The following is a 14,383-nucleotide window of genomic DNA, read 5'->3' as shown; positions in this document are numbered from 1 at the left end:
AATTGACATACACCCCGTGGTAGCTGACACCCTAAGAACTTGTGAGAAGAGCAGAAGCAGGTTGAACCATACAATTGATTACGCCCTACACAAATGTTCATGTTGTTTGATTATCAGAGCTGTAAGTCTTAATATCAAACTGATCAGAAGATTCTAGTCACAGGTAAACATAGGTGTTGCTTTGCTGTTAGACCTGTGATGAAAATGGATTATGAAGTTTTGATGATTGTACCTTTCAAACACTCTAATTTTTTTCTGAGGACAAAATATTTAGTGTATACCGAGAAATGTTTTGCCGCAGTTTAACTTGGGCCTTTTTTGCTCCCCCTAATGAGGGCAAATTTATCATGACATTGAATATTAGTTGACAGCATAGAATATATAGTAATTACATACACTATGCTATGTTATATTGCTTTGAAAATATACATTTTCCTAATTTTATGAAAATTCCACTGTATTTTCACAATCAAAAGCTTCTTTATGTCCGTCTCTGTGAAAGAAGACGGATCAGGGGTGAACAGTTTCCTATTTAAAGTACTAGCCAAAAAGGCAGATTTTAAAAAACTCTGCTAGCCATCCTAAGTTTTCTTTATCTAGTAAATATTTAAAATTTCCTCTAGTCCTGGCATATAATCTGAGAGCCCCAGGCATCAGGCTAGTGGAATTAGTTAGGTGTTGCTTTGCAGTTAGACCTGTGATGAAAATGGATTATGAAGTTTTGATGATTGTACCTTTCAAACACTCTAATTTTTTTCTGAGGACAAAATATTTAGTGTATACCAGGAAAATTTGTTGCAGTTTAACTTGTGCCTTTTTTGCTCCCCCTAATGAGGGCAAATTTATCATGACATTGAATATTAGTTGACAGCATACAATATATAGTAGTTACATACATTTTGCTGTATGTTGTTATATTGCTTTGAAAATACACATTTTCCTAATTTTTTGAAAATTCCACTGTATTTTCACAATCAAAAGCTGTATATATGTCTCTGTGAAAGAAGATGGGTCAGGAGTGAACAGTTTCATATTTGAAGTACAAGCCCACAGGCAGATTTTGAAACATTCTGCTAGCCCTCCTAAGTTTTCTTTATCTAGTAAATATTTAAAATTTCCTCTAGTCCGGGCATATAATCTGCGAGCCCCAGGCATCAGGCTAGTGGAATTGTATATCCCTGCAGATGAAGATGAAAAGTGCATGTTGTGATAATAAGCCGGTGAAGTGTATTGAGACGGTAAAACATACTTAATGTATATCAAGATATTTACATATACATACAACCAATTATAATACAATATACTGATATATCTGTCCGGTGATGAACTTTCAGTATGAATATAAATTTGATGATTGTAATAAAATACACTCTAATTTTTTTTCTGAGGACAGACAGACAGCTTAGACACATAGTCTAAACATTTATATTTAGAGATTAGACTAAACATTGATATTTAGAGATGTTTGATAATAGACAACTACCAGGCTCTTGTTGGCGTTTCTGAAATATAAATCACCGTAAAAGCTTGATATTGGATTGATTAAATGGAATTTTGCCAATTTTTTTACAATCAGTCGGACCAACTTATAAAGTAGGATGTACTGGTAGCTTTTAGATATTTTGCATTATATTTATTGACTGGTCACGTGGTCAAGCTGAAGTTATACATGTATCAAGATTAGGATAAGGGTATTGATATTTGTTAAATTCACATACACCCCGTGGTAGCTGACACCCTAAGAACTTGTGAGAAGAGCAGAAGCAGGTTGAACCATACAATTGATTACGCCCTACACAAATGTTCATGTTGTTTGATTATCAGAGCTGTAAATCTTAATATCAAACTTATCAGAAGATTCTAGTCACAGGCAAACATAGGTATTGCTTTGCTGTTAGACCTGTGATGAAAATGGATTATGAAGTTTTGATGATTGTTCCACTCAAACACTCTAATTTTTTTCTGAGGACAAAATATTTAGTGTATACCGGGAAATGTTTTGCCGTAGTTTAACTTGGGCCTTTTTTGCTCTCCCTATAGCTAATGAGGGCAAATTTATCATGACATTGAATATTAGTTGACAGCATACAATAAATAGTAATTACATACACTTCGCTATATGTTCTATTGCTTTGAAAATATACATTTTCCTAATTTTATGAAAATTCCACTGTATTTTCACAATCAAAAGCCCCTATGTCCGTCTCTGTGAAAGAAGACGGATCAGGGGTGAACAGTTTCCTATTTAAAGTACTAGCCAAAAAGGCAGATTTTAAAAAATTCTGCTAGCCCTCCTAAGTTTTCTTTATCTAGTTAATATTTAAAATTTCCTCTAGTCCTGGCATATAATCTGAGAGCCCCAGGCATCAGGCTAGTGAAATTAGGTGTTGCTTTGCTGTTAGACCTGTGATGAAAATGGATTATGAAGTTTTGATGATTGTATTATTCAAACACTCTAATTTTTTTCTGAGGACAAAATATTTAATGTATACCGGGAAATGTTTTGCTGCAGTTTCACGTGGGCCTTTCTTGCACCCCCTATAGCTAATGAGGGCAAATTTATCATGACATTGAATATTAGTTGACGGCATACACTATATAGTAATTACATACACTTTGCTTTATGTTGTATTGCTTTGAAAATACACATTTTCCTAATTTTGTGAAAATTCCACTGTATTAACAGTTTCTTATGTAGATTACTAGCCCTCCAAAGTTTTCTTTATTTAGTAAATATTTAAAATTTCCTTTGGTCCTGGCATATAATCTGCGAGCCCCAGGCATCAGGCTAGTGGAATTTTATATCCCTGCAGATGAAGATGAAAAGTGCATGTTGTGATAGTAAGCCAGAAGAGTGTATATTGAGCAGTAACATAAAGTTATTTATATAAAAGTGATTATAATTCAATATACTGATATATCTGTCCGGTGATGAACTTTCATTATGAATATAAATTTGATGATTGTAATAAAATACACTCTAATTTTTTTTCTGAGGACAGACAGAGAGCTTAGACACATAGTCCAATCATTGATATGTAGAGATGTTTGATAATTGACAACTACCAGGCTCTTGTTAGCGTTTCTGAAATATAAATCACTGTAAAAGCTTGATATTGGATTGATTAAATGGAATTTTGTCATTTTTTTACAATCAGTCAGACCAACTTATAAAATATGATGTACTGGTGTCTTTTAGATATTTTGCATTATATTTATTGACTAGTCACTTGATCAAGCTGAAGTTATACATGTATCAAGATTAGGATAAGGGTATTGATATTTGTTAAATTCACATACACCCCGTGGTAGCTGACACCCTAAGAACTTGTGAGAAGAGCAGAAGCAGGTTGAACCATACAATTGATTACGCCCTACACAAATGTTCATGTTGTTTGATTATCAGAGCTGTAAGTCTTAATATCAAACTGATCAGAAGATTCTAGTCACAGGTAAACATAGGTGTTGCTTTGCTGTTAGACCTGTGATGAAAATAGATTATGAAGTTTTGATGATTGTACTATTCAAACACTCTAATTTTTTTCTGAGGTTTAATCATTTATAAGTTTTCGGTTTTTATTTGTGTTTATTCTTTTGCTGGAGAGATGTCTTTATGCAATATTACAAGGGTTGTAGTCTCGCCACAAAGTGGAAGCATGACTTAGGTGTTTGCTTTCCGGCAACGGCAGCGTCAAGTTTTTGCAATTAAGTTAGTTTCTCTGAAAGTACCAATGCTAAACCAACCAAACCTAGACCATAGATGCACCTTAGGTAGTACATCTCAACACATGCATCAAATGCTGGATGCAGCCTACTTTTCATGGTCCATTGACTTTGTCAGCATCGCCATCAACTTTAAGATTTTGCATTAAAGTTAGTTTCTCTAAAAGTATATGTGCTAGACCAACCAAACTTGGACCATACATGCATCTTAGGTAGTACATCTCAGTCCATGCATCAAATGCTGGATGCGGCCTACCTTTCATGGTCCATTGACTTTGTCAGCATCTCCATCAGCATTATGTTTTTGTGTTTAAGTTAGTTTCTCTGATCGATTTGTGCATTGCATTGATGGTCAAAGCGGGGCATAGGCGAGACATATTAATCTGAATGGCTTGTTGTATACATTTAGCATTTGTTAAGGGCTGTTTTCTAAAGGAGAATTAAGAACTGATAACAATTTACTGCAATATGAGAAAAAATAATTGTTCGCAAAATTGAAATTTTTTGTTTGTTCCCATATTCTACAAATGATGAATATATATTTTCATATAGAATTTAGCATTTTAAGGGTTCATAATCGTTTTGAAAATATTACATTGCTTTGAAAATATACGTATTTACCCAATTTTGTGAAAATGTTGCTGTGTTTCCCCATAAAAAAATCTTAATGTCTACAAAAAAGGTAGAAAAATCAGTTAATTGGAGGACATGAAAAGTGGATGTTAAGACGAGTAGCCAATGGAAACCCAAGAGGTTATATGGTAATAAATAACCATCTGTCCGATGATGAACATTCTATATGAATTTAATTTTGATGATTGTAATCACAAACACTCTAATTTTTTTCTGAGGACAGACAGACTGTTGAGGAAGTGAGCTGAAAGCTAAAATTAAGGTGTCAAAAAATACTTTCAGAGGTCTACTGAATGCATTGTAAACCTGCATACTACAATTTGAGGATAACTAGCCTTATGTTTAATCTGCTACAGGGATCCCGAGAACAGCTGGCCATTGCTGAGTTTGCGCGGTCCCTACTGGTCATCCCCAAACAGCTGGCCGTAAATGCCGCTCAGGACTCCACCGACCTAGTCGCCAAGCTCCGCGCCTACCACAACATGTCTCAGACGAAACAGGAACACCGAGACCTCAGATGGTGAGTCTTCTTAGTATGTTCTAGAATGACTTTGCTGTTAAACATAAAGTGATGAGTCAAATGGATCTATTTTACGGAGATAGAATTTTTCTGTCCTGCTGGGCGAGAAAAGTTTTGAGCTGCTCCGAGGGGGGTGAGGAATATGTAATGGGTAACTTTTTGCAATACCTAGAGGTCTATGATTGAAAATGACAGATCGGTAGACACTTTCCCTTTATCCACCATATGAGATTGGTATGTCATTGACACTTGTAGCAGTATTATTCAGCTCTCTCAACAATACTTGTGCCCGGCTTGTGCATTTAGCAGAAGCCATTGTTAAATTTCCGATAACTTCATTCATCCACGTCAAACTATTAGACTGATATTTTCCCTGTATTCCTTGACAACACACAAACATAAACTGTTGTATGTGTACGTAGATGTGTATGTACCTGAGGCAAACATGTCTTAATCCCCTTCTCAATTATATTACAGGATCGGCCTTGACCTGTATGAAGGTAAGGTCAAGGACAACAAGAAGCAGGGTGTATTTGAACCCACTATTTCCAAGATCAAATCCCTGAAGTTTGCTACGGAGGCAGCCATCACGATCCTGAGAATAGACGACTTGATCAAACTAGCACCAGAGCAGAAGGAGGGCAACTCTTACCAGGATGCCCTGAGGAGAGGCACCCTATAGATCTTAAAGACTCTAGGACAAATATTTATTTCAATTTCATTTTTACAGTGCTCATATTATCAGCTCCTTGCGACATGGGAAGAAGAAGAAGAAGAGTATTGAAGAAATGAATGCTGGTACGATAAAAAAGCATTATTGCGTTATGTCTTGTTATGAAGACGTACAGTGTACTGTGAACAAAATTGTTTCATAAAATGTGCTTGTTTTTGTATTTGTGTACCCTCTAATCATCTGTAAAAAGAAAAAAACAATAAAAATTAATTTGAAACTAATTGCTTTGTTGTGTCAACAGGTGAATTGAAATTACAACTAGCCTTATGTAGAACAAAAGTAAACGGTCAAATAAAATATTTAAACTACACGAAACAATCCATTATCAAAAGTTGCAGAAGTATCACAATATAGCTGTTCTTGATTTGAAATTTTCTTATGAACCTCAAACAAGGTTTTGGTTAGGATCCCGGTACCACTGCCAAAAACTAACGAAGTGTTGGAAAATGTTTTAACCTATAGTTATGATAAACCATTTCAGAAATGTAAACCATACCTTGCGGAATTTCTATGAGAAATAATACAGACGAAATTATCAAAACATAATCAATAACAGTGTTCCGAGTCTTGAATATTAGGTGGGTCTAGACCAGGATTCAAACACTGGACTTCAGATTGTTACACTTAGCTCTACCTGACAGGTTAGAGTGTATATAGGAAAATACATACCGGTAGTGCAGTGGGACTGCCAAAGACTATCTAAATGTTGGAAACAGCTTTTTCCGGCATGACTATCTTTTTTAGCCCACCATCAGATGATGGTGGGCTATTCAAATCACCCTGCGTCCGTGGTCCGTCCTTAAACAATTCTTGATATCAGTATTTCTCAAAATGTACCAAAGGGATCTTTCTCAAATTTGATATGTAGGTTCCCCTTGGTCCTTAGCTGTGCAGGGCTTTTTGAGACCGATCGGATAAACAACATAGCCGACAGGCAGCCATCTTGGATTTTGATAGTGAAAATTTGTTATCGCTATTTCTCGGGAAGTACCAGAGGGATCTTTCTCAAATTTTATATGTAGGTTCCCCTTGTTCCCTTGTTGTGCAGCAGTGCCTGAAATGGGCGGTCGCCTGCTCGCCAATGGCAGTTAAAGTCTTGCTCAACCAAAAGTTGTCAAAAGTGAGGTAGTCACTGGCCCAACAAAAATAGTTTGGGCGACTGTCAAAAAATTAATGAATAAAAGAAATTATAGTCCCTTCCACATTAACTGGGGGGGGGCAGTACTTTTCAGCTGTCATTACTTCGATTTGAATCGAACTGTCCGTGATTTAGAAAATGTGATGATTTTTTTTTCAGATTTTCTATATAAATACTGCCAGGGTTTCTTCTTTGAGGTGCGGGTTTTGTGTATTTCATTTTGGGAAGACCTGAATGGACTGGATCATGTCGGGTTTTAACTAGGGTTGAAGAATTAAAAATATGTTTTATTCTGTTTTACATATTACAAACATTGTCATGTTATATGTAATTTAAATGTGCTGAAGCATTGTGTTAAATGCTGTGGAAATATTTCTTCCCAAAATTATTTCGGCCATCAATATGTCATTTGGGCAAGTGCTTCAAATTTTTTACTCGCCCAATTTTTTTTATTTGGCCGGCAGGTTCCCCACTGTCCTTTATTGTTCATGTTTACTTTTGAAACTGATCAGTTAAACAAAATGGCCTACCGACAGCCATCTTTGATTTTTGACATTGAAGGTTTGTTAGTACTATTTCTCAGGAATAACTTGAGGGATCTTTCTCAAATTTGATATGTAGGTTCCCCTTGCTCCCTTGTTGTGCATGTTATATTTTGAGACTGATCATAAAAACAAAATGGCTAAAGGAAGAACTAAACAGATCTTTCTCATATTGCAATGATCATTCTATTTCTTTCACATTAAGTACTGTACTAGTCAATATGTGAAATACAAACTCACTTTGAAGGTTGTCTTTCATACACATCAGTATTAAGTTTAGATCAAAAGTTACCTCAAGGTGCATTTATTGTTAACATGACTGGATCAAACAGATTAGAGGAAAGAAGAGAAAAGAAAGAACTAATGAAGATGGTACAATGGTGGGCGCCAAGATCCCTCGGGGTTCTCTTGTTATATAATTTCAGGAAAGAAAACCATACATTGCAGGACATTAAAGATAAGTTAAAAGAATGAAATAAAAGAAATATGATCAACAATAGTGTTTTGATTGGAAACAAATTCAGCGGAGCAAGACTGGAATTCAAATCTGGACTTCAGATTGTTATACTATCGTTCTAAGCAATTTAGCTACCTGGCCAAACTGTGCTAGTTATTTAAGCATTGAACTGCTTTCAGTTATTCATAGGCAATATGAATGCCAACTGGACAAAGGCAAATTCTATGAAACGAGNTGGCATTCATAGGCAATATGAATGCCAACTGGACAAAGGCAAATTCTATGAAACTAGCGTTACATTTGTCTTTGTCCAGTTGGAATTCATACTGCCTATGAATACCAACTGAAAGCAGTTCAATACTTGCATTAACCATCATAGAAAATTCAATTACACATTAATATTCAGCATTTTGTTTGTATGTATGGTGTATGCTTGTTCAATGAATAGAACAGCTATCACCCAGGGAGGGCCAGTGGTATCCAACGTTACAATTATGACGTCAACAATGGGTCCATGGCATTCCTAGCCTATATGAATGCCAACTGAATTTGGTAGGGTTATATAGTGACAATGCCATACGATGGTAAAGTTAAGAGGAGGTTACTGTATATAGGGGAAAAACAAAGTACAATGGGACAGGGATCCTAAAATTTACTGTTAGGAGAGTGTAGGCCTGCCCCTGACTACTTTTGTAATAATTGTCGGCTTCAAGTCCACTTTTAAAAGTATACAAAGTTAAAATTCAAATAGACTAATCGACACACACACAAAAAATGATATTTGAATTTCTGATTGTGATCATGAACATCAGGCGAAGGTCTTTAATAATGATTTGATATGCTAAAAAAGTCCTTGAAGCATATATCTTCTATGTCGCATGTACTAACTACATCTGATATGCATAGAGTGCAAGAATAGATCGCTGTGACCTAGGCTTTCACCCTTGACCTTGACCTTTTAAAAACGGGGTTTTCCCATATCTTCTATACTGTTTCTATGAGGAGCAGATCACTGATATCTGTATATGCTTTAACCTCTGACTTCAGTCATTGAATAATATTTGACCAAGGGTAACCAGATTCAGTATGCAGGTACATTCATTGGACAGAAATTTACCGATTCTTTATCAGGATATGTTCTTTACAGTAGGTTGATCCTGAGGTAGGTGAACAGCGGGGTGGGGAGTATGGATTGCCTGGCAGGACTTTGCCTTGTTTTCTGATACTTTCGTACTGTTACATACAAAAGTTTATTCAGCTCTAAGTGTAATTTATTCTTGGAAAATATGTTGATCTTAGCCTTTTCAAGTTTGACATTGAATGCATAATCTTGTCAATAGTGAATGCAACTCCAGGCAACTTCGATCAAAACGTCGTACTGCTGGGCTTGGTATTGTCATTTTACTAGAATAGTTACTAATTTGTTAAAAAAGGGAGAGATTTCTGATTTCTTCAAGTAGTAAAAAAAATCTGTTCCATCAGCTAAAAGCTCAAAATAAAACTTAGAAACAGGGAGAACCTTCTGATTAAAAAGGAAATAAAAAAAAATATGTGCTTCACTTTCTGAAAAATGACAATAGCAAACTTCAAAAAATAAAATTTAAGAATGATCGAACTGCAAAATGAAATCTTTTTAACTAAGAGCCGATTCTAGATGAATCTGTATAAAAAGAAATGATTTTTCAAGTACTTTCCGAGAAATAGCGGGAACAAACTTTAACCGTCAAATTCCGACATGGCCGCCTGGCTGAGAACTAAGGACCAAGTGGAATCGGAGAAGGATAACGAGCACCTCTGGAGCAACAGCGACAACACCAATTGTTAAGCCTGTAAGAGGAATCACTGACGAAAGGCGATTTTAAGAGAAAAACATCTTATTGTGTAGGACTCAACTCAAATCATTCTTTGGGTTAAAATCTTTATGGTTGAAACAGTCAACCGGTTTTCACTACAATACACGTTTTTTTAATATTAGTAATGCTGTACTTATTTGTTTTATCTATATTTTTTTTTAATGCTTGGTATAAAATAACAGTTCGACTTCGACTTATTTCTTTTTAATGATAACTGCTTCATTTCATGGTTTAATACATTTTATGGTTAGCCATGACCGGCAATAGAATTATACGGTTACATTTGATCAGTTCTATTCCAAATCTAGGCAGCTAGTCACAATCATATCTATAAAATAAAACTGACCGCTAATAACTTAATATTCAAGACAGTCTTATATTCGAGATTCAAGAGAAACTCAATCCTCAAATCAAAAATTAGAAGGTGCTTATGATATTCCCAGAATCCACATGATTTGCTGCGCCTTTTTCTCGAAGTCCTCCTTGCACTTTTGAATGATTGCCTCTTCTCCTTGTCTGTACTTTTTCCCCATGCTCCTCGCCTGCGCCTTGTACTTCCGGTCAAGATCTTTGTACTTCCGGTTGTACTGTTGTCTCATGTTTGATTCTCTCTGTTTATAGTGGTTCTTTAAACTCTTCTCCCTTCTCCTGTATCTGACAATAAGCTCCCTTTCCTTATTTCGTGCACTTTCTTTTAACATTCTAAATCTTTTGTTGAATTTGTTCCAAGTGTGAGTTTTCCATTCCCGATATCTGTCCCGCAAGTGTTTTTCACGATCGCGAAATTCCGCAATTTGTCGCTTCATCTGTGTCTTGAGAATGAGGATCTGAATTTCGAGGTCGTCAATTTTCTTTGTCAAGTTTTTGCAGTCACACTTTGGTTGGGGCACCACTGTAAATTGACAATTATTATGACGGTGATTAGAAGGCAATACATTTTTTTCTAAACATTTTTTAAAGATGAACGGCAGATGTATTTACTAGAATACATCTTCCACATTGTTCGTGTAATAATTTTAAAACCCTTTATTTTCGTGTGTACATTATTTCACGGAATGCACGTACTTTATATTCGTGAAAACTTTAATTCGTGATTGAGAATTAAGTATTATCTCCGGGAACGAGCAATCACGATCACTTGACACAAGATAGGATTACATAGGCTCTGTTCATAAATAAAAACTCTCTCCAAACAGGCATTAATTCTAAGGTTTAAATGAGTTTTTAGAGAATATATAATTCATAGAAGTGTTTTTTTCGGATAAGTCCGTTTTGGCGCGATTCTACTTTTTTTACATTTTCTTCTTAACATTGCTTTACAACAAATGATCATTTTGTAAGTACATGTTTTAACACTCATACTTTAGAGTTACACGTGTCTGTTTATTATCTGTGATAATTGTTTCGTAATTTCAATGACTTTAATCTACAAAGCAGCTCATATATTCCTCACTGGAATTTACAAGTAAAAATTGTACGTTCTAATTCCGTTTAAAATATGTTCAATTTGGTGCGTAGATATCCACTTACGTTCTCTGCACTGAACGTAAGTGGGCGTAGCCCGTGTAATCTCTATGATGGTAGTGTATACTAATTTAGTAAAGATTTTGGACTGGTTGTAGCATACGGAAAGCAAGTAGTATTATAGACAGGTTGTATTATCCTTAGTAGACAGGTAGTATTTTACAGTAGACAGGTTATAGAAAACAGATGCAATGTAGGTATAATATGGGCTTGCGTGTTAGCGAGGTTCTGGTTCCCCGAGACCAACGCCCGTCTTCACGTTACTATAGTGTTCCAAAGCTCTATTTCCTATTCCAGTAATGAATGATTTTGGAGATTTTTAGGGAGACTTAAATTATGATACCGTTTCCAGTGTTCACACTTAATTTTTGACCGTGTCACGCGATGTAAGCGAGCCAGAAAGTTGTTTGATAACGGTTTGTACGAATAAGGGCCTTGTTCTATTTTCCAAACAAAACCAAGAAAAATAGGCTTAGACAAGATAACCAGAAACTTGCTATATCCTTTAACTCCACACTGTAACGATTTTTTACGACACTTAAAAACATTATTTCAACAGCACTTTACGAACAGCTATCGACAGCTTTATCTGTTATTTCAATATTGACTACTCTTTTTTCTCACGATGAGGTCAAGTCAGTACAAGTTTCGCCTTCCTGCAATTTTATTGGCAATGTTATTTCAGTGAGAATGTTACAGAAACTTAAAAGGGAGCTATTATTCTGAAACCTTTGTAACTGCTGAATGAGTTAGTCTGCAGGGATGTTTCAGTTACGGACTAACAAACAGTTGACGTAAGACTAACTCCCTAGTCAGCGGAGTCGGGTCGAAAGCGAAAAAATGGTTAATTAAAAGAGTGTCTTTAACATGATGGGGTAAATAATATTTTTGGTAATACTATATAGAGAAATATACAGATAGGGAATGTTAGCTTACTTAAGTAGTGTTATGTTGAGTGTTTCCTGTATATGAGCATCCTAGTATTGAACTGAAGGCCACTGGAAAGGTCACAGAAAAGGTCACCAGTCACCAAAAAGGTCACCAGAAAGGTCACAAGAGCATTTGTACTGTAGAGGAACGGATTGAAGGTGTGAATCAGATTGATAAACAACATTTCTATATACACGTAACTGCCGCTTGAACATCCATCAACTGTTCTAGATCTATTTATTATGATCATAATTCCTATACAACAATGAGAGAATGAAAATCTGTGAATACTGTTTAATTTATTTAAAATATTCACGTTAATAATCTTATAATTTACGTACAATCTGAGAAGAAGAAAGGCTATTACACAAATATCTTACATAGCATTGATGTTGTTATAGAGGGTGAATTTTCGGTCCATTCTACTTAGTATTAAACCTTTTCATCAAAGTATAAATATCAACAATTAATTACACTCATCCGACTTTGCTGTTAAGCAATGGACAAAGAAACAACAAATATATCAATCCATGATATGCAATTTATTACTGCTAGTTGTGTCATTAATTTATTAACAGAAAATGTTAAGAATCAATATTTCAAAAGTCCTTTGACATCTATATACATCGAACTTTTTTACAGTCAAGTATTTCTATCTATTTTTCGCCCGATGATTCAAACATGCGCCTCCGTCTGTAGCCATTGCGACGTCTTCCATATGACCTTGACCTTTCCCAACGCCTTTGGTAAAGACGTGCGTTATCACCCAGCGATCTGAAGTAATCCCTTCCAAAGGTCAGTAACCTTGACCTTGAAACGAAACAATACAACTTGTCCAGCCATGTCCAACCATAGGACGCCGAGGGGTAGTTGCCAAGGAGATTGAACATATTGTTACAATCTGGGCGTGGTCTAGGTGTTGTGGGCGGTGTAGTTGTCGGGATAGCGGTTGTCGGAGTGCTGGTTGTTGGGGCGGTGGTTGTCGAGGTGGTAGCGGCCGGAGTTGTAGTTGTCGAAGTGGTTGTTGTCGGCATTGCTGTTGTGGTTGTCGTGCTGAAAAGATAAACAATGACAACACATCTTGTTTTGTTCCCATTAACGCGCATTATCTGGTTTTGACAATTGACAATCTCATTAAAGTTAAAAACGTTCATGATATCAGGACCTGAACACCAAGTTGAAGTGTTTACGTGCCGTAAAGTGAACGTTAATACCGAATAAATAATATTACAATAATATGACATACCTTGGTTGCTCCGTTGTTGTTGGTGTAGTTGACGCTTTTGTTGTTGTTGTTGTTGTTGTCGTTGTAGCTTCTGAAAATTCAAAGTTGCCGTGTCACCATAGGAAACAAAGAGTCCAAACGAGGCATTGATATTTGTAAATCTTTAAATCGCAAAAACGTTTTTGTAGACTCTACACGGCTACGTCACACAAAATTAGTCATAATCACGTAATACGCAGGGATTTCTCAAAAAACAAATTCGGCTAAGAGACACATGAACAAAGGAAACGCTGTTGTAAAAGGACGTACTGTAAGACAACCTAAAAGGGTAAACAACATTGGCAAGTGTAGTGAATCGGAAAGAAAAAAACATGTAGGAACGAAAATGAAGGGAATGAAGAGGGCTACCTGGTGATGGTGGCGACGGATATTTAGTTTTGGTTTTAGGATCCCTGTCCCACTGTACTGCCGTCTTTAATTTACACAGTGGTCGTTGTCATGGTGACCTAAAGTGCTGATGTGTTGGTGAGATGTGGTGGAGGTATTTGTGGTGTTGGTGATGGGATAAGGTTGCGGTATTTGTAGTGTTGGTGGTGGGGGTGTTTGTGGTGTAGGTGGTGGGATGTGGTGGCGGTATTTGTGGTGTTGGTGGTGGGGGTATTTGTGGTGTAGGAGGTGGGTTGTGGTGGCGGGATTTGTGGTGTTGGTGTTGGGGTGTGTTTACGGTATTTATGGTGTTGTTGTTGAGGTATGGTGGCGGGGTTTGGGGGGTTGGTGTTGGGATGTGGTGGCGGGGTTTGGGGGGTTGGTGTTGGGATGTGGTGGCGGTGTTTGTGGTGGTGGTGGGGTATGGTGGGGGTGTTTGTGGTGTAGGTGGTGGGATGTGGTGGCGGTAGTTGTGTTGGTGGTGGGGGTATTTGTGGTGTAGGAGGTGGGTTGTGGTGGCGGGATTTGTGGTGGTGGTGGTGGGGTATGGTGGCGGTGTTTGTGGTGTTGGTGGTGGAGTGTGATTGCGGTATTAATGGTGTTGGTGATGGGATGTAGTGGCGGGATTTGTGGTGTTGGTGTTGGGATGTGGTGGCGGTGTTTGTGGTGTTGGTGTTGG

The 14,383-nt window shown here is 36.7% G+C and overlaps 2 protein-coding genes across 2 annotated transcripts in view; one reads left to right on the top strand and one right to left on the bottom strand.

Moving 5' to 3' along the window:
- LOC110452171 (T-complex protein 1 subunit alpha-like) overlaps window positions 1-5,563 on the top strand; it is an 18,344-nt gene extending 12,781 nt beyond the window's left edge. Inside the window, exons 11-12 of the mRNA XM_021500535.1 lie at window positions 4,713-4,876; window positions 5,354-5,563. Of these exons, the coding sequence (XP_021356210.1) occupies window positions 4,713-4,876; window positions 5,354-5,558 (369 nt within the window). The 3' untranslated portion in view covers window positions 5,559-5,563. The remainder of the gene's footprint in view (window positions 1-4,712; window positions 4,877-5,353) is intronic.
- A 6,862-nt stretch (window positions 5,564-12,425) lies between these two features.
- On the bottom strand, window positions 12,426-13,333 carry LOC110452188 (CUB domain-containing protein-like). Its single transcript, XM_021500559.1, has 2 exons — window positions 13,300-13,333; window positions 12,426-13,106 (listed from the first exon to the last, which is right to left on the bottom strand). Exon 2 carries the CDS (start codon window positions 13,085-13,087, stop codon window positions 12,710-12,712), a length of 378 nt encoding a protein of 125 aa, XP_021356234.1. The 5' UTR covers window positions 13,088-13,106; window positions 13,300-13,333; the 3' UTR covers window positions 12,426-12,709.
- Between the last annotated feature and the right edge of the window lie 1,050 nt (window positions 13,334-14,383).

Source organism: Mizuhopecten yessoensis, unplaced genomic scaffold (genome assembly GCF_002113885.1).
Source record: "Mizuhopecten yessoensis strain PY_sf001 unplaced genomic scaffold, ASM211388v2 scaffold6443, whole genome shotgun sequence".
Taxonomy (NCBI): Eukaryota; Metazoa; Mollusca; class Bivalvia; order Pectinida; family Pectinidae; genus Mizuhopecten; species Mizuhopecten yessoensis.
The sequence above is the reverse complement of the archived record's forward strand: the minus strand, read 5'-3'. Positions and strand labels throughout refer to the sequence as shown.